General features: G+C 40.4%; 1 protein-coding gene across 1 annotated transcript; it reads left to right on the top strand.

Annotated features, from left to right (window-relative positions):
• Positions 1–472: 472 nt before the first annotated feature.
• On the top strand, positions 473–18,105 carry LOC110502966 (PHD finger protein 10). Its single transcript, XM_021581315.2, has 12 exons — positions 473–754; positions 6,965–7,071; positions 7,386–7,516; positions 7,796–7,879; positions 8,030–8,154; positions 9,850–9,999; positions 10,699–10,808; positions 10,909–11,053; positions 11,204–11,347; positions 16,012–16,120; positions 16,314–16,502; positions 17,858–18,105. Exons 1-12 carry the CDS (start codon positions 686–688, stop codon positions 17,974–17,976), a joined length of 1,482 nt encoding a protein of 493 aa, XP_021436990.1. The 5' UTR covers positions 473–685; the 3' UTR covers positions 17,977–18,105.
• Positions 18,106–27,878: the final 9,773 nt, after the last annotated feature.

Raw genomic sequence — 27,878 nt, 5'->3', positions numbered from 1 at the left:
CTGCTGCTACAAGAGTGTTAAGATTGCTAAATACTGCACAATTTAAAAAACACTTACCACCCAATCCCCCTTCCCCAAAACACGTGTTAATATTGGACTATAAATTGTGCCTTCCTGTATTATGCTTAAATGTGTATTCTATTCTACTGAGCCATTTACTTTGTTCATATTATCTTTTATTTTTGTTGCATTGTCGAGAAGGAACCTGCAAGTTAAGCATTTCGTTAGAGGTGTGTACCATGTGCATCCTGACTAATAAAACAAAAACACAATTTTAATCAATCAAAACTGTTTAACCAATCACAATTCGCTGATGATGCACCCACTTATTTCGCCACGCCCACTTTCCGCGTATGCCGTGACCCATACTTGGTTGTCATTAGTTACCAAATCACCAAGTCATAATTGTGGATAAACCCCGCTAATTACTACAATTTAATTTCTTAAATTGAAATTTTAAACATAACCTCAACCACACTGCAAACCTTTTGCCGAACCCTTAAATTAAGACCTAAAAGCACACTTTTATTTTCATGAATTTGTACGATGTAGCCAATGTTGGCAAACATGTATTCCCCATGTTACCGCCACTTGAAGAAGATTTGTTCCTTGTCTCTGTTTCCAGTCGGTAACATTATTATCCTGGTGTGCATCTCTGAAGCTAACAGGACAGTAACCGCTAAACATGGCTACTGTTCTCCCAACCAGACCTTGCGATAGCAACCCTGCAACCCCGGGAGCTCAGTCTGTAAAGGTAAACTTGGCAAAGATATCGGATCAGAAATACCAGTATAACGTTACACATTGCTGGCCACATACATAGTGTTGAAGACACAACAGGCTAAAGTAGCTAACGTCAGTTAGCTGACAACACAACTGTTTAATTCAACCTACTGCCGTTTCGCTAGTTAAAAACAATTGATAGCAATCTAGCTGTTGTGGGTCGATGTGTTCTAACTTTTGTGTCGTCGTTAGTTAACGACTAGACAGTTTACGGTACTAGCTAGCCAGCCATCCATAACATTACCTGAATTTACTTAGCTAGCATAGCATCTAGGTAGGTAACTAACGTTCGCTGTTTAGTAGTGTCAGCGTATCATTGTTTACCGAGGTAAAGACAGTTTCAAGTTGGATATTCGCGCGTTCAAACCTCCAAATAAGTGTCATGATGTTGGAAAAATTGCGCACAACATTGCACTGGAATTATTTACACGATTTGGACATTAATTCGCTTTCCAAAGCAAATACACATGTGGAAATGTGAGCAGCATTCTGTATTCCTAGTTGAATTAATTAGGGAGCGTAAACAAACTTTTTTTACATTCAAATTGCAATAGCATGTGACCTACTTGACTCAAACAAGTTTCATAATGTCCACTGACTTCCATTCTTTCTATATTGCACACACTCTAGTTTGTCCATTTATCTCACTTGATTTTACATTAATTTAAAAAACTTAAATGGCAATAGCTCCTTGGTCATGTGACCTACTGACTTCAAACAAGGTGCAGAATGTACACGGACTACCCTTCTATATTGCACACTCTTGTTTGTGTACTGTAAAATCACTCGGTGTAATGTACATTCTTCATAGTTTTAAATATCAATAGCTCCTTGGTCATGTGAATTACACACCTAAGAAGCATACAGTGGATATACACCCATATTGCATAACCTCTAGTCATGTATCTTCTATATTGTTGTACATTAATATTAGTTTGACAATTAAGGGGTCCAGTGTTGTGTTTACCCTTTTAATATTTATCTACAATAATTTGTAGTTCTAAGTACTTATTTTCCCTGTTTTTATTTTATTTTCCCATAGTATTTAACAGTGGTACACAATAGGAGAGAGACAGATATCTCCTTTCATCGTTAATATCAACCATAAAGGGCAAAGTATGAAATTCATGCTATTCATTGTCCAAAGCAGGGATGAGAGTGAGCTAGTAAGGTAGACTGCAGTGGGTTTGCTGGTCAATACATATACTGAACATGTAACCACAGTAATGGTGGCCAGTATATCAATGAATAAACATTTAATATTGACAAATTACACAGGAATTGTATACATTTTCCTACTTACAAAGCATGTAGAGGTCTGTCATTTATCATATGTACACTTCAACTGTGAGAGATGGAATCTAAAACAAAAATCCAGAAAATCACATTGTATGATTTTTAAGTAATGAATTAGCATTTTATTGCATGATATAAGTATTTGATCACCTACCAACCAGTAAGAATTCCGGCTCTCACAGACCTGTTAGTTTTTCTTTAAGAACTCCTCCTGTTCTCCACTCATTACCTGTATTAACTGCATCTGTTTGAACTCGTTACCTGTATAAAAGACACCTGTCCACACACTCAATCAAACATACTCCAACCTCTCCACAATGGCCAAGACCAGAGAGCTGTGTAAGGACATCAGGGATAAAATTGTAGACCTGCACAAGGCTGGGATGGGCCACAGGACAATAGGCAAGCAGCTTGGTGAGAAGGCAACAACTGTTGGCACAATTCTTAGAAAATGGAAGAAGTTCAAGATGACGGTCAATCGCCCTCGGTCTGGGGCTCCATGCAAGATCTCACCTCGTGGGGCATCTATGATCATGAGGAAGGTGATGGATCATCCCAGAACTACACGGCAGGACCTGGTCAATGACCTGAAGAGAGCTGGGACCACAGTCTCAAAGAAAACCATTAGTAACACACTACGTCGTCATGGATTAAAATCCTGCAGCGCACGCAAGGTCCCCCTGCTCAAGCCAGTGCATGTCCAGGCCCGTCTGAAGTTTGCCAATGACGATCCAGATGAGGGATGGGAGATGGTCATGTGGTCTGATGAGACAAAAATAGAGCTTTTTGGTCTAAACTCCACTCGCCGTGTTTGGAGGAAGAAGAAGGATGAGTACAACCCCAAGAACACCATCCCAACCGTGAAGCATGGACATGGAAACATCATTCTTTGGGGATGCTTTTCTGCAAATGGGACAGGACGACTGCACCGTATTGAGGGGAGGATGGATGGGGCCATGTATCGCGAGATCTTGGCCAGCAACCTCCTTCCCTCAGTAAGAGCATTGAAGATGGGTCGTGGCTGGACAGCCAGGGCAACTAAGGAGTGGCTCCGTAAGAAGCATCTCAAAGTCCTGGAGTGGCCTAGCCAGTCTCCAGACCTGAACCCAATAGAAAATCTTTGGAGGGAGCTGAAAGTCCGTATTGCCCAGCGACAGCCCAGAAACCTGAAGGATCTGGAGAAGGTCTGTATGGAGGAGTGGGCCAAAATCCCTGCTGCAGTGTGTGCAAACCTGGTCAAAAACTACAGGAAACGTATGATCTCTGTAATTGCAAACAAATGTTTCTGTATCAAATATTAAGTTATGCTTTTCTGATGTATCAAATACTTATGTCATGCAATAAAATGCAAATGAATTACTTAAAAATCATACGGTGTGATTTTCTGGATTTTTGTTTAAGATTCTGTCTCTCACAGTTGAAGTGTACCTATGATAAAAATTACAGACCTCCACATGCTTTGTAAGTAGGAAACACTGCTGATTTTACAGGTTATCAAATACTTGTTCTCCCCACTGTATATGCCTTGTTAGGGAGATTAAGTATCATACATAAAGTGTTATGTAGTCAAAGTGTCTTATTGCTGACAATACTGTGTTTACGTGATGACACATCTTCACTATTTACTTAAGTTACAAAAGGGCCATAAATATTCAAGTGTACGTCATCAGAAACATTCAACTCCAATTCCAGTTATCTACATAATGATATTACATGTCCTTAGACTTGGTTAGGTGCACATCTAATGTACTTCTATGTTCATCCTTCACACTGTATGACATTTTTGAGACTATTTTTAGAATTGTGATAAAAAAAATGCTTGTTGTCATGTTATGACTACTATTTATTACCTCACCCACAAGCATGTGTGGGGCTGCAGAGTTTTAAACTGAAATGGAGAAGGAGAGAGGACTTTTTGTCTGTAGACCTCACAACCTCAACCACCACCTCGCAATTGTTTCTTCGCCACAGCGCTGTGACCAGTTTAATGGACAATAGGACAACTGTCACAGTACCATGCATCTGTATACCAACGACAAAGGACAGTTATACTGGGACGGCAGCGTAGCCTAGTGGTTAGAGTAGTGGTAACCGAAAGGTTGCAAATTCAAATCCCCGAGCTGACAATGTACAAATCTGTCGTTCTGCCCCTGAACAAGGCAGTTAACCCACTGTTCCTAGGCCGTCATTGAAAATAAGAATATGTTCATAACTGACTTGCCTAGTTAAATAAAGGTAAAATACAATAAATAAAAAATACATATTTCCAAAAACATGACAATAACTATTACAAACAGCAAGTATTGCATGGAGTGCATAAGGATGACCAGTGTACAAGCAAACACAACACTATTTTCTATTTTAGAGGCAATTGAGTCCGGTACATCTGGACCAGAACCAGGTTATTCTCCAGTGCTGTGACCCTCATCAAAAGAAAAGTCCTGAAATAGTGATGACTCTACTGTCCAGATCCCACAGCTGATTTAACATTTAACATTGCACTGAGCTGTAGTATTTCTTTATTAACATACAGCTGGGAAAGTGTTTTTCAGCTCCCATTAAGATTTTTATGCTGCATAGTCAAAATAAGCAGAACTCGTTAGTAGTATACGTTTTTGTACCAGGGAAAATTAGGCTTTCACTTGAAATGACTTACCAGAGTCACACAAAAAACATTGTCTTTGATATTTCAACAAAGTAAGGACAAAAACGCTTTTAGACCGACAAGCTAAGAAGGCTATGGATATGGGAATCTCAGTTGTCATGGATCTTGGGGCGTCTACAGCTAGTGGGCTCTCATGGTTCTTGGAGTGTAGACAAATGGTAGAAGGTGAGAGGGTGTTATGAAATGGGAGTGGGGTGGCGTGGTGCTTATAACATAATGACACCTGACTGGAGCTAGACTGAAAAGGCATCAATACTGTCCACTCAGCAGGACCTGAGAAAGCAAGAAACTGGAGACAACATTTTATACCCGACCATAAGACTTACTAAAATGATAACGTTGACTGAATTTCAACCGTTACACAGTCATCGACAATCCTATTGAAGCTTGAGGACTGTTAGAAAGGAGTCTAGGGACCATCAAATATCCTGCGTTGTGAGATTGTAATGTCCTGGAAGGGTTTGAGCGTACAATGGGGTCTATCAGTCAGATACTATTTTTCTCCATATTACTTCTGAGTGTGGGTCTCAGGCTTACAGATTTAAGTCTAATAGCATGAGATGAAAGTAGACGAACATCAAAGTGTGCGATTTATGAAGGCATAGTCAGTGGACATTCTGAACCTTTTTTGAGATCATTAGGTCACATGACCATGGAGCTATTGAAATTTTACATTTGGAAAAATTCATGTAAAAACGTGTGAGATGAAAATCAACAAAGTAAAGGGTGTGCAATATGTAGGCCGATATGTAGGCCCACTGAGTGGACACTGAACCTTGTTTGAAGTCAGTAGGTCACATGACCAAGAAACTATTGAAATTCAAAAATATAAATAAATAATTTAAAATAGTGCGAGACGTAAATCACATTGTGTGTGCAACGTGTGTCTATGCCATCGGGTTAGCTACAACCAGTTTTGAAAGGTGGTAAAAGAGCTATTGAAATTTTAAAAATGTGATTTGTCACTATGTTGACGGTCCCTAACTGCTGTTGGTGGACGTAAGGAGGCGAATATCCGTCAAATATCCAACCTGAAACTGTCCTTACCTCTGCTCATTGTTTTTGTTTACATCGTGCATGTGTCATTAGACCACAGTCCAAATCCAATGCTCTCTGTTTTGCCTCTAGGAATGCCTAAATCAGATTGTGATAACAATTATTGGTATACAGTCTGAAACAAAACACAGCAAAAACTTGAAGTGTCCTTTATTTTTTATTTAATTAGACAAGTCAGTTAACAACAAATGATTACTTACAATGACGACCTACCAAAAAGCAAAAGTCCTCCCGTGCTGACGGGGACTGGTATTAAAATTATAGGACAAAACACACATCACGACAAGAGCCACCACAACATAGAGAGACCTAAGACAACTTAGCATGGCAGCAGCACGAAACATTATTGGGCACAGACAACAGCAAGGGCAAGAAGGTAGAGAGAACAAGCCACAACTGTCAGTAAGAGTGTCCATAATTTGAGTCTTTGAATGAAGAGATGGAGATAAAACAGTCCTGTTTGAGTGTTTTTTGCAGTTAACGTTAGCTGTAGCGAACTGAAAATAGGAGAGACCCAGGGATGGGGTTACAATGCAGAATGTTTAATACAAGTACATTTTAATTTACTCTTCCTGTGCTGTTGGTACTTAATTTGGTCGAAATTTGAGACAAAATATCCGCAGGAAAGTGTTATTTACCCAACTTTGTGCCAAGGTACATAAGAAAAACCATGTAAACACCTCCAATACTTCGGTTAGTATGCATTTGTCGCGTGCATGTACTTCCATCTTGTGCACGTGCGATGTGTCATGAGCAAACAAATCTTGTTTGCCACAAACTCGCGTCTTGAATTAGTTTAATAATGATTTCCTGTGGGTATTTTGTCTTACATTTTGACCAGCTGATGGACCAATCCCATGGACAATCGGCAGAGTAAGTTCAAATATAATTTTATTCATCATTTGTGACAGACAAGCGATGTTTAGTGGTTTCTATGTATATGTGCATGCCTTTTGCTGTACACAGTGGAAGGTAATCGGGCTACCTCTAGGCCAGCTTTATCGAATGAGAGGGGGGAATGGTGCTTGCTGTATCGACACAACAGAGGAAATTAACTCACCCCTTGAGATCTGAAAACATCCCAAAAACATTATTTTTGGAGAAAACTATTAACTTTAACAAGTAGTGTTTTGTGTATTCTAACTATATTGGCTATCATTTTAGGATGACATCGAGGAAGTGTCCAATGATGGCAGTCAAGCTCCAAAAAGACAGCGCATGGGTTCAGGTGACAGTTCCAGAAGTTGCGACACCTCCAGTCAGGAACTTGGGTATGTGGTCACTTTCTATCTGAAGGCGTAGTTTGAAATATTTTCACCACTACTTCCTAATAGACCATGTCCAATCCCCATTACAAACACTTTGGCTGCTTTTACACAGGCAGCGCAATTCTGATATTTTTTCCACTAATTGGCCTTTTGACAAATCAGATAATTTCACATCAGATCTGCTTGGTCAAAAATATCATAATTGGGCTGCCTGTCTAAAAACAGCCTACGTGTCCAATAACATTGAGTCCGTCTTTCAAACAGGCTTTAATACTTCTACCCTGCTCTTAACTTTTCAGTCATATGTGTTTCCCCAGGCCCACATACTTCTCAGCAGAAAATCTCACCGAGTACAGGTGGCCGTCAGACGGTAGTGGGGAGTACTATATGTTACAAGAACAAGTCAGTGAATATCTGGGAGTCACTTCATTCAAGCGAAAATATCCAGGTAATGTGACTAAATGTTCGGCTTGTATGGTGTAGTAGGATCATTGCGTGTCAATTTGATTATTAGGCTAGTAGTCTTGTTATTAGGCTAGTAGTCTTGTTATAGCCTATCTGTAGATCATACTGGTCAATCTCTGACTAACCATGCCTTATCTCAATGGAAATAAGCCTCCAGGTTTGATTGTTTTTATCCTCAATCATTAATGTTGTCTCTGGCTGGAGCAGTCTACTACTTTTAATTACCTAATCAATTCAATCAATCAATACATTCTTATTTTAGATTTGGAAAGGAGAGACCTCTCCCACAAGGAGAAGCTATATCTGAGGGAGCAAAATGTCATCACAGAGACACAGTGCACCTTGGGTGAGAAGTGAAAAACATGGAATTGTTGCGTAATCAGGAAGAGCTTAGAGTTCAGCATAAACCACCAGGGCCTCAAGCCTCCCCAAGAGTTGTTTTGGGGAATTGGGCTACTCGTGGATACAATAATTAATTGTGAATATTTTTTTCCAGGCTTGACTGCTTTACGAAGTGATGAAGTTATTGATTTGATGATCAAGGAGTACCCAGGAAAACATGCTGAGTATTCTGTAATCCTCCAAGAGAGGGAGCGCCAGAGGATAACAGAAGAGTACTCTGTAAGCACTCTGTTCAGAGAGTATCACTATGTTAGTACTCTGTTCAGAGTACCACTAATGTTAGTACTCAAGGTAGTATGCTCAGCAACATTGACATATTAATTGATGCAAAGTTAGCTTTGTGTTTGCAGATTTCTATATCTTGTTACAGAAGTCTTGGACTTGAGTTCCCCGAATATTTTATATATAAATAATATTTGTGCAACTCAAGCCATGACTTCTGTGTATGTGTGTGTATTTTTATATATTTGGGGAACTCGAGTCCAATTGTATTTTTTATTTTTTTGTATACTTTTGGGGTCACTTAGAAATATCCTTGTTTTTGAAAGAAAATATTTTTTTCGTCCATTAAAATAACATAAAATGTATCAGAAATAGTGTAGACATTGTTCATGTTGTAAATGGATATTGTAGCTGGAAATGGCTGATTTTTATTTTTATAGAATATCTACATAGCCCCATTATCAGCAACCATCAGTCCTGTGTTCCAAAGGCACGTTGTGTTAGCTAATCCAAGTTTATCATTTTAAAAGGCTAATTGATCATTAGAAAACACTTTTGCAATTATGTTAGCACAGCTGAAGACTGTTGTCCTGATTTAAAGAAACAATAAAACTGGCTTTCTTTACACTAGTTGAGTATCTGCAGCATCAGCATTTGTGGGTTCCATTACAGGCTTAAAATGGCCAGAATCCAATAACTTTCTTCTGAAACTCGTCAGTTTATTCTTGTTCTGAGAAATGAAGGCTATTCCATGTGAGAAATTGCCAAGAAACTGAAGATCTCGTACAACGCTGTGTACTACTCCCTTCACAGAACAGCGCAAACAGGCTCTAACCAGAATAGAAAGAGGAGTGGGAGGCCCCGGTGCACAACTGAGCAAGAGGACAAGTACATTAGCGTGTCTAGTTTGAGAAACAGATGCCTCACAAGTCCCCAACTGGCAGCTACATTAAATAGTACCCGCAAAACACCAATCTCAACGTCAACAGTGAAGAGGCGACTCTGGGATGCTGGCCTTCTAAGCAGAGTTGCAAAGAAAAATCCAAATCTCAGACTGGCCAATAAAAAGAAAAGATTAAGATGGGCAAAAGAACACAGACACTGGCAAGAGGAACTCTGCCTCGAAGGCCAGCGTCCCGGAGTCGCCTCTAAACTTGATGTTGAGACTGGTGTTTTGCGGGTAATATTAAACGAAGCTGCCAGGAGTGATGGTTGCTGATAATGGGCCAGTAGATATTCCGTTTAAAAAAACAGCCGTTTCCAGCTACAATAGTCATTTACAACATTGTCAATGTCTACACTGTATTTCTGATCAATTTTCGTTTTCATTATTAACAAAACGTTTTTTAAAAAGACCCACATAAAGGTTAGCATAGCTCAGCGCGAATGTGGAGCCCATCGATGTTCCATTCGTTTGGAGGTAATATTCATCATCAAACCTGAAATAGCTGTAGGTCAAAACATATTCAGCCAGCTATAGAATAAAGTTTGTTGGTGGATATTCGTTAGTATCTCGGTCTCCCAAATAGTGAGTTAGGCTGCCAGCCCCCCCACACGGGGAATGCTGGTATATAGACTCTCAACATCTAATGTGTCCAAGAACAACTCCTGAACTGTATTTTCATTTAAAGTTGACATGGTTATTCAATATGTTGTTGGTAAGTTTTTATTCTATTTTTTTTTATTTCCTAGAAAATGCAGCAACAAAGGCCTCCGAAGGTTGAAGCCAGTAAAGTGCCAGAGTACATACAGAAAGCTGCCAAGAAAGCTGCTGAGTTCAACAGTAACTTCAACAGGGAAAGGATGGAAGAGAGAAGGGCCTATTTTGACCTTCAGACACACGTACGTTAATTCCACAAATAAAGACATATAGCTCCATTAGTCTTTTGTGTTTATAAGAACTCCCTTGCCATGTTTGAGTAGATCCACCGAGTGTACAAGGCATTAGGAACACTTGTTCTTTCCTGGACATAGACTAACCAGGTGAAAGCTATAATCCCTTATTGTTGTCACTTGTTAAATCCACTTCAGTCAGTGCAGATGAAGGGGAGAAGACATGTTGAAGAAGGATTTTTAAGCCTTGACACAATTGAGACATGGATTGTGTATGTGTGCCATTCAGAGGGTGAATAGACTAGACAAAATATTAAAGTGCCTTTGAATGGGCTATGGTAGCAGGTACCAGGCACACTGGTTTGTGTCAACTGCAATGCTGCTGGATTTTTCACACTCAGTAGTTTCCCATGTGTATCAAGAATGGTCCACCACCCAAAGGACATCCTGCCAACTTGACCCAACTGCGGGAATCATTGGAGTCAACATGGGCCGGCATCCCTGTGGAACATTTGACAGTTTGTGGAGTCCATGCCCCGACAAATTGAGACTGTTCTGAGGGGAAAAGGGGGTGTAAACTCAATATTAGGAAGGTGTTCCTAATGTTTTGTACACTCAGTGTGTATCGGTACATTCATTAACTGTATTATGTATGTGGAGTTGAACTTGCAATTGAAGGAGTAAAAGTTTCAACTAACTTTCTAACAGATTATCCAAGTACCCCAAGGGAGGTATAAAGTCCTTCCTCCAGAGAGAACCAAGACTGGACCCTATCCAGTGGCCCTCATCCCTGGGCAGTTCCAGGACTACTACAAAAGGTAAGGTTCACTAACCAAAAAACTAGTCTCATGAATGCAGGTCCGGACCTCTAAAGATATTTGACTAGCTGATAAATTGATGTTCCTGTGTTTGATACAGGTACTCTCCCAACGAGCTGCGCTACTTGCCCCTGAACACAGCCCTGTTCGAGCCCCCCCTGGACCCGGAGCTGCCTGCCCTGGACAGTGATGGGGACTCGGACCATGCAGATGACAACAAGGGAGAAGAGGGCAAGAAAAATTCAGTAAGGAACTGGATCCTTGAACTGGTTTTACACAATTCACTTGATTTCAGAGCTAGAGATGTGAAGACAAGTTGTATTGTATTACCAGTAAATGCCTAGAGATGCTCTGTAAGTTGATTCAATGTAAGCTCTTTTGAATTGTGTCTACAGGACAGCTCATCTGGAAACACCTCAGATGGGGACAGTCAGGACAGTGGAGTGCAGTCAAAGGGCAAGGCCAAGGACAGGACTGCCACCCCGGCTAAAGATGCCACCCCACGCCCCAACCAACACAAATCTGTCCCTGGGTACAAGGTAGAAGAAAAAAGCCCCTGACTTTCTCCAACATCACTTCTCTTCTCTTTCCCCTTCTCTTCTACCCCTTCCAGATTATTCAGCACTTTCAATAGAGAGACTCTCCTTTGTTTTCTGGCCCTGTCACTTCTCTCACACACATACTCCACCAGGTGGCAATAGTTCTTATTTGGGGCAACACTCAAGTCTGCCTTCCCTCTTTCACTTGGTCCAGTTTGCCACTGATGGTTCCAGATCAACCATATGGTTAAAATACTGATGGTTCCAGATCAACCGTATGGTTAAAATACTGATGGTTCCATGTCAACCGTATGGTTAAAATAGTGATGGTTCCAGATCAACCATATGGTTAAAATAGTGATGGTTCCAGATCAACCATATGGTTAAAATAGTGATGGTTCCAGATCAACCATATGGTTAAAATAGTGATGGTTCCAGATCAACCATATGGTTAAAATAGTGATGGTTCCAGATCAACCATATGGTTAAAATACTGATGGTTCCATGTCAACCATATGGTTAAAATAGTGATGGTTCCATGTCAACCGTATGGTTAAAATAGTGATGGTTCCAGATCAACCATATGGTTAAAATAGTGATGGTTCCAGATCAACCATATGGTTAAAATACTGATGGTTCCATGTCAACCATATGGTTAAAATAGTGATGGTTCCATGTCAACCGTATGGTTAAAATAGTGATGGTTCCAGATCAACCATATGGTTAAAATAGTGATGGTTCCATGTCAACCGTATGGTTAAAATAGTGATGGTTCCAGATCAACCATATGGTTAAAATAGTGATGGTTCCATGTCAACCGTATGGTTAAAACCAATGATTTATATACAGTATATACACTAGATGACTTAACATAAAAAAGTATAAAAACATTGTCCTTAAAGGTAGAATCCTTAATTGAAACAATAAAAAAGCATACACCTTGTCTCTGTTTTGGTACAAATCTGAGGGATGGGCCTGGAGAAATGTAACCACTCTCAAATTCATAGACAGAACTATGGATGCAAGGACTGACCATCCATTATACCAAATGTATAGTTTTAACCATTTTGAGGCAGTGTTCAAATCAAATTGTATTGGTCACATACACATATTTAGCAGATGTTATTGCAGGAGTAGCGAAATGCTTGTGTTCCTAACTCCAACAATGCAGTAATATCTAACAATATACACATCTAAAAGTAAAATAATGGAATGAAGAAATATATAAATATTACGACAAGCAATGTCGGAGTGGCTTTGACTAAAATACAGTAGAATAGAATACTGTATGTAAACATTATTAAAGTGACCAGGGATTACATGTCTATGTTTATAGGGCAGGATCCTTTAAGGTGCAGGATTGAGTAACCGGGTGATACCCGGCTAGTGATGGCTTTTTAACTGTCTGATGGCCTTGAGATTGAAGCTGTTTTTCAGTATCTTGGTCACAGTTACTTTGTTTACAATTTAATTTTTTAAATTGTCAATTGTAAATTGGAGTAAAACAAGCTTATATTTTGGGTATTGATGGTGTACAACAGTTGAACTAAGCTATGAGGCATTTATAAATGATATTCTTCAAAAGTCAATGGGTATAGATAATTAATTGAAATTCCAAAATGTATGTATCTACTAAGGATTCTAGCTTTAAGGTATTATTATTTTGCGAAAGTACTGTTACTGTCCCTGCTACTACAACAACAACAACAACAACAACATATTTACATGTAATTCTGTACTTAACATTTTAATTGAAATACTGTGGAATTCCTATGGAAGACTGCTTCTTCTGGGCCGTGCCAATATGGTTGGTGACATCAAAGCCTCTCATTGGCCAAAACATAGCATCAGCAATCCAGGGTTTATATACATCAGTGGTTGAAACTGATGGTTCTATATCAGACGTTATAAGCAATAACATTTTGGAGTAGTTCTGTCACATCTGGAACTTTTTCTTCACAGCACTTTCGATTGGTCCTGAAGACTTGTACATTTTTCACTGTATTCTTTGAATGTCTTAATATACCTCTTTTCTGTCTACTTGGCAACAGACTAATTAAAGGGATAGTTCACCCAAATTACAAGATGACATTGGTTTCCTTACCCTGTAAGGAGTATATGGACAAGGTATGACAGCGATCCATGCTTTGGTTTTGTTTCCATGGCATTGTTTCCACATTTTAGCATTTGTGGCACAAATCCATTTAAAGTCATGGGACCAATTTTTATTAGCCTTTTCATGTTCAAGTAATTTATAAGTGACTTCATGGAACTTTACAATACATTTCTGAGGAGTTGGGCGTGATGTGTGAAAAATGCTAATATCAGTCCCATGACTGCTTTGTGTCACAAATGCTAAAACATTAGCATTTGGAAACGGTTCCTTTGGAAACAAAACCAAAGCATGGATTGTTGTCATACCCTGTCCATAGACTGTTTACAGGGTAAGGAAACCAATATATCATTTGGGTGAACTATCCCTTTGAGACATGTGAGCAGATATATTTGGCTTTTAGGTTAATTGTTTTTAAACCACACAGTATTTCTTGTTATGATAGACTTTATAAGATGCATCCATTTTATTTAGTAGTAGCACTTCAACTACAGTATTACTTGAGTGTTTTGAACGTTTTATAATGCAAGTTGTCAGTACTTTTAATGCAGTATTCTGCAGTTGTTTGAAATAACCTTACATACTGTTCTTTGTTTGAGACTGGAGAACACAATGTTACTGTGCCAGAGGCCTGTTAATACACTTTCTATATGTTGGCTTTTAAAAAAAAAAAAAACTTTTGTCAAAGTTATTGTTGTGTTCAGGTAGGAGTATGGCTTTTCTGGGATCAACATGATCTACCTTCTGGCAATTTACTCTCTGTCTTACTGCAAAGCAACATGGGAGATTAATAAAAGTTAGTTTGCTAAGAATGACAGCAAGAGCAGTAACGCCAAATGTAGCATGACTGGTATTACTACACTACATCCGGATTTGGTCATTGATTGCTGTGGAGTGGTCATAACTTTCCACAGGGATTGATTTGTCTGTTAACTTTCCAATCAGCATGTTTCCAAAGGGAATTTGAATAATTAATTTTGAGTGTAAACCAAACTTTAGAAGTTTAAACATACATACAAATAAACTATATATCTTAGATGTGTTCGGAATTTATCACTAACTTTCTAATCGGCGCTCATTGAATTTAAGGCTAAAGTCAATACAGTACTTGCAGAATAATTACCTAGCTATAGATAACATGGCCTTAAAGTTGACTTTATTATAATTGTAATGCAAGTTAGAGTAAAAAAAAATATTTATTTTCATAATGATAATGATATATCCTTAGTTGGCACTACACTGCAGGGGTAGCCATCTGAAGCCTAACACAAAATATGTATTTATTTTCATACTGATAATGATATGAATATCCTTAGTTGGCACTACACTGCAGGGGTAGCCATCTGAAGCCTAACACAAAATATGTATTTATTTTCATACTGATAATGATATATCCTTAGTTGGCACTACACTGCAGGGGTAGCCATCTGAAGCCTAACACAAAATATGTAGCCTTTCTTCTTGTTTTGCACCAGTCAAAGGAAACATTTCAGGATGGCAACACATCCTGTTGCCTGATTTGACATTTTGAAAAGTGATTATATTTCCACAAACACATAGAAACCTACTTCATCCCTCATGGGCTATATCCTCCTAACTGATTGCACACTTGTCATTCCCAATATTTGTGCAGACTGTCTGCCTAAGTAGGTACAGTTTGTGTTAAATTTGTTCCTGACTTGTACACTTCTCTCTCTTAGAATGTAATGTCTTACATGCTTGATTTGAGTGTAATGGCAAAGTTGTCATACCTTCCTTTGGATAAATATTTATCCAAGTTTAGCTGGCATCCCTCTTTCTGTGGAGAAGGTAGCTGTCCTTTTATTAACTCAACTGTGTGTCTCGAACCTCCGGTTCACCCTCCCACAGGTTTCGTTGTTTGTTTTAGAAAGGCTTTTACTGCTCTTATCTAATCTAATACTTTTTATGTAGGAAAACCTTTGATGTCAGTCTTTAGACACAGTTCACCATTGAAATAAAGATTTCAAAACAAATAGAATGTACAGAGATGTTTTGATTGGGTTCGCAGCACAGAGACAGTAATGAGGTCATGTAATGAAATACCTGCAGGGAAAGAGTTTTCCTCCCATCAGAAATCACTTTGGCTAGCTACCTTTTTATAAATGTGGGACCACAATGTGTGGAAACAGCTCGGCATCTACCGGAGGGACATTCAACTGTTTAACCTGTTATGAGCAGCTGTGGGGGACACCATGGGACATCCAAATGGATCTTAAATCAACTTGACCTCTTGGTGTTTGCCTTTGGAGATTTTGAGATCTGAGAATCAGACTCCCAGTCCCCATGACTAAAAAGGGTTTGTGGGAGTTTCTTAAAAATGACAAGGATTTTCCTAGTCATTCTTGTTTTGGGTTGTGAAGTAAGAATCAGCTAACAAGATTGGATCTATTGTGAGTAAATTCATGTATACCTCCTGTCAGGCCTTTTTAGGATTTAACACCTTGTACAATGTGTGTTGCCCAGAAGCCCTGTGTCACATGGTGCACTAGGCCTGGTTGCTAAACATGATAGCATTGTTCTGTCCTTGCAGCCTAAGGTCATGCCCAATGCTATTTGTGGCATTTGCCAGAAGCGTAAGGAGTCCAACAAGGAAGGAAAGCCAGAAGCTCTCATTCACTGCACACAGTGCAAGAACAGTGGTAAGTGGAACTGCTTGTTTTTTAATTAAAACTGACAAATTGCACAGGCTTGTTCATAATGACCATAAAGCATCTAAGATATGAGCAACAGAACTTAATCTGAATTGTTGGGATCACAAATTGGAATTATACAGTGTTTTGGAGAAGTGCTGTGGTGTGAGCGTTTGTGTGTGTGTCCGTCCGTCTGTCCCAGCTCACCCATCGTGCCTGGACATGGGTGAGGAGCTGGTGGGTCTGATTAAGACCTACCCGTGGCAGTGCATGGAGTGTAAGACGTGCACGGTGTGTAAGCATCCCCACCATGAGGAGGAGATGATGTTCTGTGACAAGTGTGACCGGGGCTTCCACTCCTTCTGCGTGGGCCTGGACTCCATCCCTCTAGGTGAGCTCTCTCTCTGGGTCTGTTCAAATACTTTAAGGATGCATCATTCCTTCTTTCCTTGGTGAAACCTTTGTGATGGAATCGTTGCTTACACCTATCAATATGTATTAGATCAGTGATTACTTGAAAGATGGAAGGGGGAGGGTATAAAAAAAGAGAATCTCTGTCTTGCTGTTGCACTCTGTCTTTCTCTCTCATTGTAGCTTATGTTGTCTTTTATGGAGTTCTGGGGTGATTTGATTTTCTGGTTTTATGTGAAAATAACATTAATTTGCATAGCCATCTGAACTTGGTGAATAATGCTAAATTAGAAATCTGTTTTTAGAGTTTTTCAAGACTGGCATTAAAGTTTTTTTTTTTGTGCAGTCATGAAGGGTTGTGTGTTACCTCAACTTGCTATAATTAGCGTTGCTGCAAATTAAACATCAGAAAGTTAATGTTCGGAATCTGGTCTAAATGCTTTACAAGTGTTGAAATTAAACATCAGAAAGTTAATGTTCGGAATCTGGTCTAAATGCTGTAGAAGTGTTGAAATTAAACATCAGAAAGTTAATGTTCGGAATCTGGTCTAAATGCTGTAGAAGTGTTGAAATTAAACATCAGAAAGTTAATGTTCGGAATCTGGTCTAAATGCTGTAGAAGTGTTGAAATTAAACATCAGAAAGTTAATGTTCGGAATCTGGTCTAAATGCTTTAGAAGTGTTGAAATTAAACATCAGAAAGTTAATGTTCGGAATCTGGTCTAAATGCTTTACAAGTGTTGAAATTAAACATCAGAAAGTTAATGTTCGGAATCTGGTCTAAATGCTTTAGAAGTGTTGAAATTAAACATCAGAAAGTTAATGTTCGGAATCTGGTCTAAATGCTTTACAAGTGTTGAAATTAAACATCAGAAAGTTAATGTTCGGAATCTGGTCTAAATGCTTTACAAGTGTTGAAATTAAACATCAGAAAGTTAATGTTCGGAATCTGGTCTAAATGCTTTACAAGTGTTGAAATTAAACATCAGAAAGTTAATGTTCGGAATCTGGTCTAAATGCTTTACAAGTGTTGAAATTAAACATCAGAAAGTTAATGTTCGGAATCTGGTCTAAATGCTGTAGAAGTGTTGAAATTAAACATCAGAAAGTTAATGTTCGGAATCTGGTCTAAATGCTGTAGAAGTGTTGAAATTAAACATCAGAAAGTTAATGTTCGGAATCAGGTCTAAATGCTTTAGAAGTGTTGGAATCAAATGTCAGAAAGTGCTGGTCTTAAATGCCTTTTAGTCTGATGGATCCCACAATGTAGTCTGCTTTCTAGCCTTTGGGTTGATGTTACGTATTACAGCTGGTCCACATGGTTTTTCTCCTCAGGTTGCTGGGTTTGTGAGTGTTGCAACAAGGAGTCCTCAACCCCCAAGAAGAAAAGAGGAAGAAAGAAACAACTCAAGTCTAAATCTGCACATAAAAAGAATGTGATCAAACTGTTTTGATACTTTTTGTACTTTAGATTGTGTTAAGATTAAGTTTTGTAATCCTGTGTATATCTATGGATTTGCTTTGTCTTAACTATATTTGAAATGTTATTGCCACTGAAGTAAAGGATTTTTTGCCAGTAAATGTTTTTTTAAATTATATAACCCATGCCTGCCCTGAAGTTGTGTTAAAACACAGATGATGTCCCTAAAATGCCCTTCCTACCATTGTGCCCCAATAACTTCTCAAAGTAGTGCCACCTAATACTGCCTATTCATCTCTGATAAGTTACAATAGAACTCTAAATCAACCACATGTTGTTGTTGTGACATGTCTAAGAACACAGTCAATACATCCACACATACAGCAGGCACCACAATAGCTGCTCATGCGTAAGGACTGGCTTAAGTGTGACCAATTAGTCACTTGGAGAGGTGGCCTTGTGAAGCAGCTCTGTTCAGGTGAGAGCCAAAGAGATCAGTTTGCCTCTTATGGTCCCTTTGGGTCCTGGTGTGAAGTCTTATAGCAGCTGCCACGTGGCGAACAGGTAGACCACACTAAGAGAGAGACATACGCAGCTCCCCGTCATCTGATAGGTGAGAGTGTGGAGTCCAATAGGCAGTTGGAAGCAGCAGCAAGACACTAACGATATGCGTGTGAACGCTTGCCACATGGCATAGAAAGGTCAGTGTTCCTCTTATTTAATTTTTTTTAGGAGCCCATTCAGTTAACATAACATTCAACAACTGAAGCCTGGCTTGCTCTGTTGTGAACTTGTATAAATTGCCCTCTTATTTGCAATGTATATGAGCCAACAGTTGAAATTAGATACTTTCTATTTGAGGTCTACCGATTATGATTTTTCAACGCAGATATCGATTTATTGGAGGACCAAAAAAAGCCGATACCGATTAATTGACAGATTTTTTAAATATTTTTTTTATAAAAAAAATTGTAATAATGACAATTACAACAATACTGAATGAACACTTATTTTAACTTAATATAATACATCAATAAAATAAATTTAGCCTCAAATAAAATGATACATGTTCAATTTGGTTTAAGTAATGCAAAAACAAAGTGTTGGAGAAGAAAGTAAAAGTGCAATATGTGCCATATAAAAAAAGCTAATATTTAAGTTCCTTGCTCAGAACATGAGAACATATGAAAGCTGGTGGTTCCTTTTAATAACAGGAGTCTTCAATATTCCCAGTTAAGAAGTTTTAGGTTGTAGTTATTATAGGAATTATAGGACAATTTCTCTCTATACCATTTGTATTTCATATACCTTTGACTATTGGATGTTCTTAAAGGCACTTTACTATTGCCAGTGTAACAGTATAGCTTCCGTCCCTCTCCTCGCCCCTACCTGGGCTTGAACCAGGAACACATCGACAACAGCCACCTTCGAAGCAGCGTTAACCATCGCTCCACAAAAGCTGCGGCCCTTGCAGAGCAAGGGGAACAACCACTCCAAGTCTCAGAGCGAATGACGTTTGAAACGCTATTAGCGCGCACCCTGCTAACTAGCTAGCCATTTCACATCGGTTACACCAGCCTAATCTCGGGAGTTGATAGGCTTGAAGTCATAAACAGCTCAATGCTTGAAGCACAGCGATGAGCTGCTGGCAAAACGCATGAAAGTGCTGTTTTGAATGAATGCTTACAAGCCTGCTGGTGCCTACCATCGCTCAGTCAGACTGCTCTATCAAATCATAGACTTAATTATAACATAATAACATGCAGAAATACGAGCCGTAGGTCATTAATTTGGTTGAATCCGGAAACTATCATCTCGAAAGCAAAACGTTTATTCTTTCAGTGAAATACGGAACCGTTCCGTATTTTATCTAACTGGTGGCATCCATAAGTCTAAATATTCCTGTTACATTGCACAACCTTCAATGTTATGTCATAATTACGTAAAATTCTGGCAAATTAGTTCGCAACGAGCCAGGCGGCCCAAACTGTTGCATATACCCTGACTCTGCGTGCAATGAACGCAAGAGAAGTGACACAATTTCACCTGCTTAATATTGCCTGCAAACCTGGATTTCTTTTAGCAAAATATGCAGTTTTAAAAATATATACTTCTGTGTATTGATTTTAAGAAAGGCATTGATGTTTATGTTTAGGTACACATTGGAGCAAGACAGTCCTTTTTCGCAAATACGCACCGCATCGATTATATGCAACGCAGGACATGCTAGATAAACTAGTAATATCATCAACCATGTGTAGTTAACTTGTGATTATGATTGATTGATTTTTATAAGATAAGTTTAATGCTAGCTAGCAACTTACCTTGGCTTCTTACTGCATTCGCGTAACATGCAGTCTCCTCGTGGAGTGCAATGTAATCAGGTGGTTAGAGTGTTGGACTAGTATCCGAAAGATTGCAAGATTGAATCCCCGAGCTGACAAGCTCAAAAATCTGTCGTTAACTCACCGTTCCTAGGCCGTCATTGAAAATAAGAATGTGTTAACTGACTTGCCTAGTTAAATAATGGATAAATAAAGGTGTAAAATAACAAAGACGGCCAAATCGGTGTCCAAAAAGAACGATTTCCGATATTTATGAAATGGCCCTAATTAATCTCCCATTCCGATTAATCGGTCGACCTCTACTTTCTATCATATGGGCAAGAAGAGGAATGCCATTTTAGGTATGCTGGTCTAAACCTGGAGAGCAGTAAGAACTTGCTATGCTTTAGCCTTAATGACCACTAGATGGAAGCCAAAAGCTTTTGGTTGAGCCATCTTTGCTCTCTGTCAATTTCCCTGGTTGGTATGAAGATGCTGTATAGTGAACAAATACCATATTCAATAGCGTGAAAGATTCTTGCTCTTGAAGGTTTGCACTAGATTTTGTACCAGATTTTGTACAAGTTTGCGCTTTGTATTTAGGAAATAATATACTCTGTTGCTTCGATGTTTGGGAACACAACAAACCAATGTTCTGGGGAGAAGATATGTTCCTAACCAGTGAGACAATATTCTGGGGAGAAGATATGTTCCTAACCGGTGAGACAATATTCTGGGGAGAAGATATGTTCCTAACCAGTGACACAATATTCTGGGGAGAAGATATGTTCCTAACCGGTGAGACAATATTCTGGGGAGAAGAAATGTTCCTAACCAGTGAGACAATATTCTGGGGAGAAGAAATGTACCTAACCAGTGAGACAATATTCTGGGGAGAAGATATGTTCCTAACCAGTGAGACAATATTCTGGGGAGAAGAAATGTACCTAACCAGTGGGCCAATGTTTGCAACCTTTTTGTTGGGAAATTTCCTTTTGGAAATTAGTAATTGTTCTGTTTTTATTCACTGCAGACTTCTTTATTGCTGTCAGATGTCAAAGCGACCTCTTTGGTCAATGATTTTCAGCATAACATGTGAAACTCAATTTTTTTTATTACAGTCTTCCAGACTGTATTACCCTGGAGTCTCGTTGGCCTACTGAAATAAGGACGTCCTTCACAAGCTGTCTTTATGACCAGGATTTATGGACAGACTCTGGGACACACTTTATAAAGTGGGAGTGAAAGTACCATCTTTTTTGATCGATTGCAACACTTTTATGTGTTAAAATACTTTTAAACAATGTGTCATGAAATAAAACTGATCCTATCATAAAGCCAGCAGCAGCTGTAAGAGAGATAACAGCCTGTGGCTGTCTGAGCCTTGCTGGTTGTGAGAAACTCTACCAGGCTGTATCACTCCTCTGGCTGGCTTGCTCTCTCTTGGGTCAAAGCAAACACTGGATCACTTGCTACTATGTATTTTTTATTTACCTTTTTTTTTTTTAGGCAAATCCGTTAAGAACTAATTCTTATTTACAATGACAGCCTGGGAACAGTGGGTTGCTGTTCCGACTGCCTTGATCAGGGGCAAAATGACAGAATTTTACCTTGTCAGCTCTGGGATTTTGAACTAGCAACCTTTTTGTTACTGGCCCAACGCTCTAACCACTAGGCTACCTGCCACCCCATCAATTATTGTATCCATTATTAATTGGGTAAGCTCATGGAAAATACAAACACTTTTAAATTAAAAGACCCCTCCGCTGTTTTGACTTGCGGTGGATAGCCAGGCTGGTAATGCCAGGCTGTTAAATCAGGTGTAATGGTCCTCTCTTGTTGCCATGCTGTTAAACCAGGTGTAATTATCCTCTCTTGTTGCCAGGCTGTTAAACCAGGTGTAATTGTCCTCTCTTGTTGCCAGGCTGTTAAATCAGGTGTAATTGTCCTCTCTTGTTGCCAGGCTGTTAAACCAGGCTGAGCACAGACCGCATCATGGTTGTCGGACATTCCTCATGCATATTTTGCTGCCTAACAACAGGTGCCTCTCCACAACGAGAGTGCCTTCGCCCTGGTGGACGAGTGGCTTAAGTGAGGACTGGCCACACGGTAGGCACCTTTCACCGCCGTTCTGTCTCACCAGCTTTGAGTGAAGCAGTTAATGAAGGGGTGTCGGTTGAGGTAAAGGGTAAAGCAGGGAGTTTATGGGTTTACTGGTTTTGTTCCAGTGAGGTATCTTTAGCCAGGTATATTTTACCACTGGAATAAGGCCTAAACTCATGATAAACCACGTAGTGTTTGAAGTGTTGGCGGATCTCCCTCTACTGTCTCCAGTAGTCACCCACAGGGCCTAGACAGGGGTTCTCCAGTAGTCACCTACAGGACCTAGACAGGGGTTCTCCAGTAGTCACCTACAGGACCTAGACAGGGGTTCTCCAGTAGTCACCCACAGGACCTAGACAGGGGTTCTCCAGTAGTCACCTACAGGACCTAGACAGGGGTTCTCCAGTAGTCACCTACAGGACCTAGACAGGGGTTCTCCAGTAGTCACCTACAGGACCTAGACAGGGGTTCTCCAGTAGTCACCTACAGGACCTAGACAGGGGTTCTCCAGTAGTCACCTACAGGACCTAGACAGGGGTTCTCCAGTAGTCACCTACAGGACCTAGACAGGGGTTCTCCAGTAGTCACCTACAGGACCTAGACAGGGGTTCTCCAGTAGTCACCCACAGGACCTAGACAAGGGTTCTCCAGTAGTCACCCACAGGACCTAGACAGGGGTTCTCCAGTAGTCACCCACAGGACCTAGACAGGGGTTCTCCAGTAGTCACCCACAGGACCTAGACAGGGGTTCTCCAGTAGTCACCTACAGGACCTAGACAGGGGTTCTCCAGTAGTCACCTACAGGACCTAGACAGGGGTTCTCCAGTAGTCACCTACAGGACCTAGACAAGGGTTCTCCAGTAGTCACCTACAGGACCTAGACAGGGGTTCTCCAGTAGTCACCCACAGGACCTAGACAGGGGTGCTCCAGTAGTCACCTACAGGACCTAGACAGGAGTTCTTCAGTAGTCACCTACAGGACTTAGACAGGGGTTCTCAAGTAGTCACCTACAGGACCTAGACAGGGGTTCTCAAGTAGTCACCTACAGGACCTAGACAGGGGTGCTCCAGTAGTCACCTACAGGACCTAGACAGGAGTTCTTCAGTAGTCACCTACAGGACTTAGACAGGGGTTCTCAAGTAGTCACCTACAGGACCTAGACAGGGGTTCTCCAGTAGTCACCTACAGGACCTAAACAGGGGTTCTCCAGTAGTCACCCACAGGACCTAGACAGGGGTGCTCCAGTAGTCACCTACAGGACCTAGACAGGGGTTATTCAGTAGTCACCTACAGGACCTAGACAGGGGTTCTCAAGTAGTCACCCACAGGACCTAGACAGGGGTGCTCCAGTAGTCACCTACAGGACCTAGACAGGAGTTCTCCAGTAGTCACCCACAGGACCTAGACAGGGGTGCTCCAGTAGTCACCTACAGGACCTAGACAGGGGTTCTTCAGTAGTCACCCACAGGACCTAGACAGGGGTTCTCCAGTAGTCACCCACAGGACCTAGACAGGGGTTCTTCAGTAGTCACCTACAGGACCTAGACAGGGTTTCTCAAGTAGTCACCTACAGGACCTAGACAGGGGTTCTCCAGTAGTCACCCACAGGACCTAGACAGGGGTTCTCCAGTAGTCACCTACAGGACCTAGACAGGGGTTCTCAAGTAGTCACCTACAGGACCTAGACAGGGGTTCTCAAGTAGTCACCTACAGGACCTAGACAGGGGTTCTCCAGTAGTCACCCACAGGACCTAGACAGGGGTTCTCCAGTAGTCACCCACAGGACCTAGACATGGGTTCTCCAGTAGTCACCTACAGGACCTAGACAGGGGTTCTCTAGTAGTCACCACTCACTGCTTTGACCAACAGCTGGCTACAGCTGCTCTCCGGTTGCACCACATGCTTGAGTGATGTAACTGACTAGCTGCACAGACAGGTCCAGTAACCCTGCACAGCCAACACTTACACATAATCTTTGCACAATGTTCCCCTCAGCAGGGAAGACTGCAGATGTTTTGTTCAGCACTGGTGGCCACTTCACCCCTTTAGTTCTGCAGCCTGTATCAGTCCGTGTGAAATTCCCTCTGGTGTCAGTTTAGACCTTATGGACTGAATCCTGGACTTTAGCAGCAGCGTGATATAACTGAATACCACCTGTACTGTAATGTCCACTGTTTGATCAAATGTATTTTTAGTATACACTATATTCCTCAGTGTGTTAAATGCCTGTTAATTTTGGGGCAGCTGTAAAATGGGAGTTGTTTATAGTTAGTATCGGTATAAGCAATAAACACCTAGATGTGCTGTCTGGCCTGTCAGTTCCTCCACAGTGTGGGAAGGAGGCCTGTGATAAGTTAGACTTTGATGTAAACCCTGTTCTCTCTGCTGAGTGTCTGTGCTGCTGCGTTAGGGGTGGGCCGGCAGGCTTCATTTTACAGCTCATTCCAGTTTCTTCGGCCTCTGGAACAGTTTCACAGTCCAGTTTGGAACAGTGGGCCTGCTTTGTCACTGAGCTGCTGAAACACCTTTGGGGCGCCCTGTGATTGAAGACAACATATGGACAATGCCCTCCCTTCCTGTTTCAAGGGAATGTTGTTCAGGCTGGGTGGACTCCTGGGAAAGGGAGTGCTACCTTTGACCCCTGGAATCACTCATTTACCCTGGACCCAGGGAGAAGATGAGGGGGTCTGCAGGAAGGGATGCAGCCAACCAGCTGTCACTAGGAACTCCCAGTGTTTCTGTGGCCATTCTCAAGGAGGAAGGCAGACCCTTCTGAGGGCAGAGCAGAGCAACAGGGCCAAAGCATTTGCCTGACGATCTGTGTTAGCCATTTCTATAGCTGCCTTCTAAGAATGCGGATTGTAGGCTTTTGGTACAAACTGTGAAGCCATGATGGGGTAGAGATAACAAGATGGATGGGTATGCTGTTTTATTGGTGTTTTATGTGAAATGTAGTGCATTTCTCTAGTTTGTTTCATGGCTGGATTTCTATAATTATTTGTGTTGCAGCCAGCTTGAGGTTTGTGTTGCAGCCAGCTTGAGGTTTGTGTTGTCCAAAAAACCCACACTTCTCTTTCTCTGTCTGTCCTCTCTCACTTTACAATCCCCGTTACAGTCCTTGTTACAATCCCCCGGATAGGCAGCTGTGGGTTGGACACCACATCCCAGACCTGTATCTGTCTGTGCACTATTTAAAGTAGCAACTATTTATGGACGTCATCCGCCAACCTACCGTTTCTGATGTGTGTGTCTGTCTGTCAGTGGGCTGGGTGTGGGCAGAAACCTGAGTCGTTTACACAGTCCTCCAAACTATCCCCTGATAAGGAATAGGGGATTATCATCCCTGACCCTGACCTGTTTGCTATGAGTTACCTGTTGTTTTCAATTGTTACTGATATTTAAAATACAGAAAACATTGTGGAGACATAGGAGAGGAGCACTTCTTTTGGTTATAGGTGTATGCTGTGAGGTTATGTTTCATCATAGGTGTATACTGTGAAGTGATGTTTGATCATAGGTGTATACTGTGAAGTGATGTTTGATCATAGGTGTATACTGTGAAGTGATGTTTGATCATAGGTGTATACTGTGAAGTGATGTTTGATCATAGGTGTATACTGTGAAGTGATGTTTGATCATAGGTGTATACTGTGAAGTGATGTTTGATCATAGGTGTATACTGTGAAGTGATGTTTGATCATAGGTGTATACTGTGAAGTGATGTTTGATCATAGGTGTATACTGTGAGGTGATGTTTGATCATAGGTGTATACTGTGAAGTGATGTTTGATCATAGGTGTATACTGTGAAGTGATGTTTGATCATAGGTGTATACTGTGAAGTGATGTTTGATCATAGGTGTATACTGTGAAGTGATGTTTGATCATAGGTGTATACTGTGAAGTGATGTTTGATCATAGGTGTATACTGTGAAGTGATGTTTGATCATAGGTGTATACTGTGAAGTGATGTTTGATCATAGGTGTATGCTGTGAAGTGATGTTTGATCATAGGTGTATACTGTGAGGTGATGTTTCATCATAGGTGTATACTGTGAAGTGATGTTTCATCATAGGTGTATACTGTGAGGTGATGTTTGATCATAGGTGTATACTGTGAAGTGATGTTTGATCATAGGTGTATGCTGTGAAGTGATGTTTCATCATAGGTGTATACTGTGAAGTGATGTTTGATCATAGGTGTATACTGTGAAGTGATGTTTGATCATAGGTGTATGCTGTGAAGTGATGTTTGATCATAGGTGTATACTGTGAGGTGATGTTTGATCATAGGTGTATACTGTGAAGTGATGTTTCATCATAGGTGTATACTGTGAAGTGATGTTTGATCATAGGTGTATACTGTGAAGTGATGTTTGATCATAGGTGTATACTGTGAAGTGATGTTTGATCATAGGTGTATACTGTGAGGTGATGTTTGATCATAGGTGTATACTGTGAAGTGATGTTTCATCATAGGTGTATACTGTGAAGTGATGTTTCATCATAGGTGTATACTGTGAAGTGATGTTTCATCATAGGTGTATACTGTGAAGTGATGTTTCATCATAGGTGTATGCTGTGAAGTGATGTTTGATCATAGGTGTATACTGTGAGGTGATGTTTGATCATAGGTGTATACTGTGAAGTGATGTTTCATCATAGGTGTATACTGTGAAGTGATGTTTGATCATAGGTGTATACTGTGAAGTGATGTTTCATCATAGGTGTATACTGTGAAGTGATGTTTGATCATAGGTGTATACTGTGAAGTGATGTTTGATCATAGGTGTATACTGTGAAGTGATGTTTGATCATAGGTGTATACTGTGAAGTGATGTTTGATCATAGGTGTATACTGTGAAGTGATGTTTCATCATAGGTGTATACTGTGAAGTGATGTTTGATCATAGGTGTATACTGTGAGGTGATGTTTGATCATAGGTGTATACTGTGAAGTGATGTTTCGTCATAGGTGTATACTGTGAAGTGATGTTTGATCATAGGTGTATACTGTGAAGTGATGTTTGATCATAGGTGTATACTGTGAGGTGATGTTTGATCATAGGTGTATACTGTGAAGTGATGTTTGATCATAGGTGTATACTGTGAAGTGATGTTTGATCATAGGTGTATACTGTGAGGTGATGTTTGATCATAGGTGTATACTGTGAAGTGATGTTTCGTCATAGGTGTATACTGTGAAGTGATGTTTGATCATAGGTGTATACTGTGAAGTGATGTTTGATCATAGGTGTATACTGTGAGGTGATGTTTGATCATAGGTGTATACTGTGAAGTGATGTTTGATCATAGGTGTATACTGTGAGGTGATGTTTCATCATAGGTGTATACTGTGAAGTGATGTTTGATCATGGGATGAAATAGAACAGAACTTAATGCTGGATTGTGAACAATGCCGAAAAGCCTTTGTTCAAAAAAACTCCATGAAGGCACTTTCATATAGTGAAAACATTTCTACAGAACATATTGGGAAGTCAGCAGTATA

This window comes from Oncorhynchus mykiss, chromosome 23 (assembly GCF_013265735.2).
Source record: "Oncorhynchus mykiss isolate Arlee chromosome 23, USDA_OmykA_1.1, whole genome shotgun sequence".
Classification (NCBI taxonomy): Eukaryota; Metazoa; Chordata; class Actinopteri; order Salmoniformes; family Salmonidae; genus Oncorhynchus; species Oncorhynchus mykiss.
The sequence above is the reverse complement of the archived record's forward strand: the minus strand, read 5'-3'. Positions and strand labels throughout refer to the sequence as shown.

Excerpts from the sequence above, each read along its gene's own strand:
- LOC110502966 (XM_021581315.2), top strand. The coding sequence starts at position 686 with ATGGCTACTGTTCTCCCAACCAGACCTTGCGATAGCAACCCTGCAACC. Across the intron at positions 755-6,964 it reads CGGGAGCTCAGTCTGTAAAG|GATGACATCGAGGAAGTGTC; the intron begins GTAAACTTGGCA and ends CTATCATTTTAG. Across the intron at positions 10,000-10,698 it reads ATTTTGACCTTCAGACACAC|ATTATCCAAGTACCCCAAGG; the intron begins GTACGTTAATTC and ends ACTTTCTAACAG.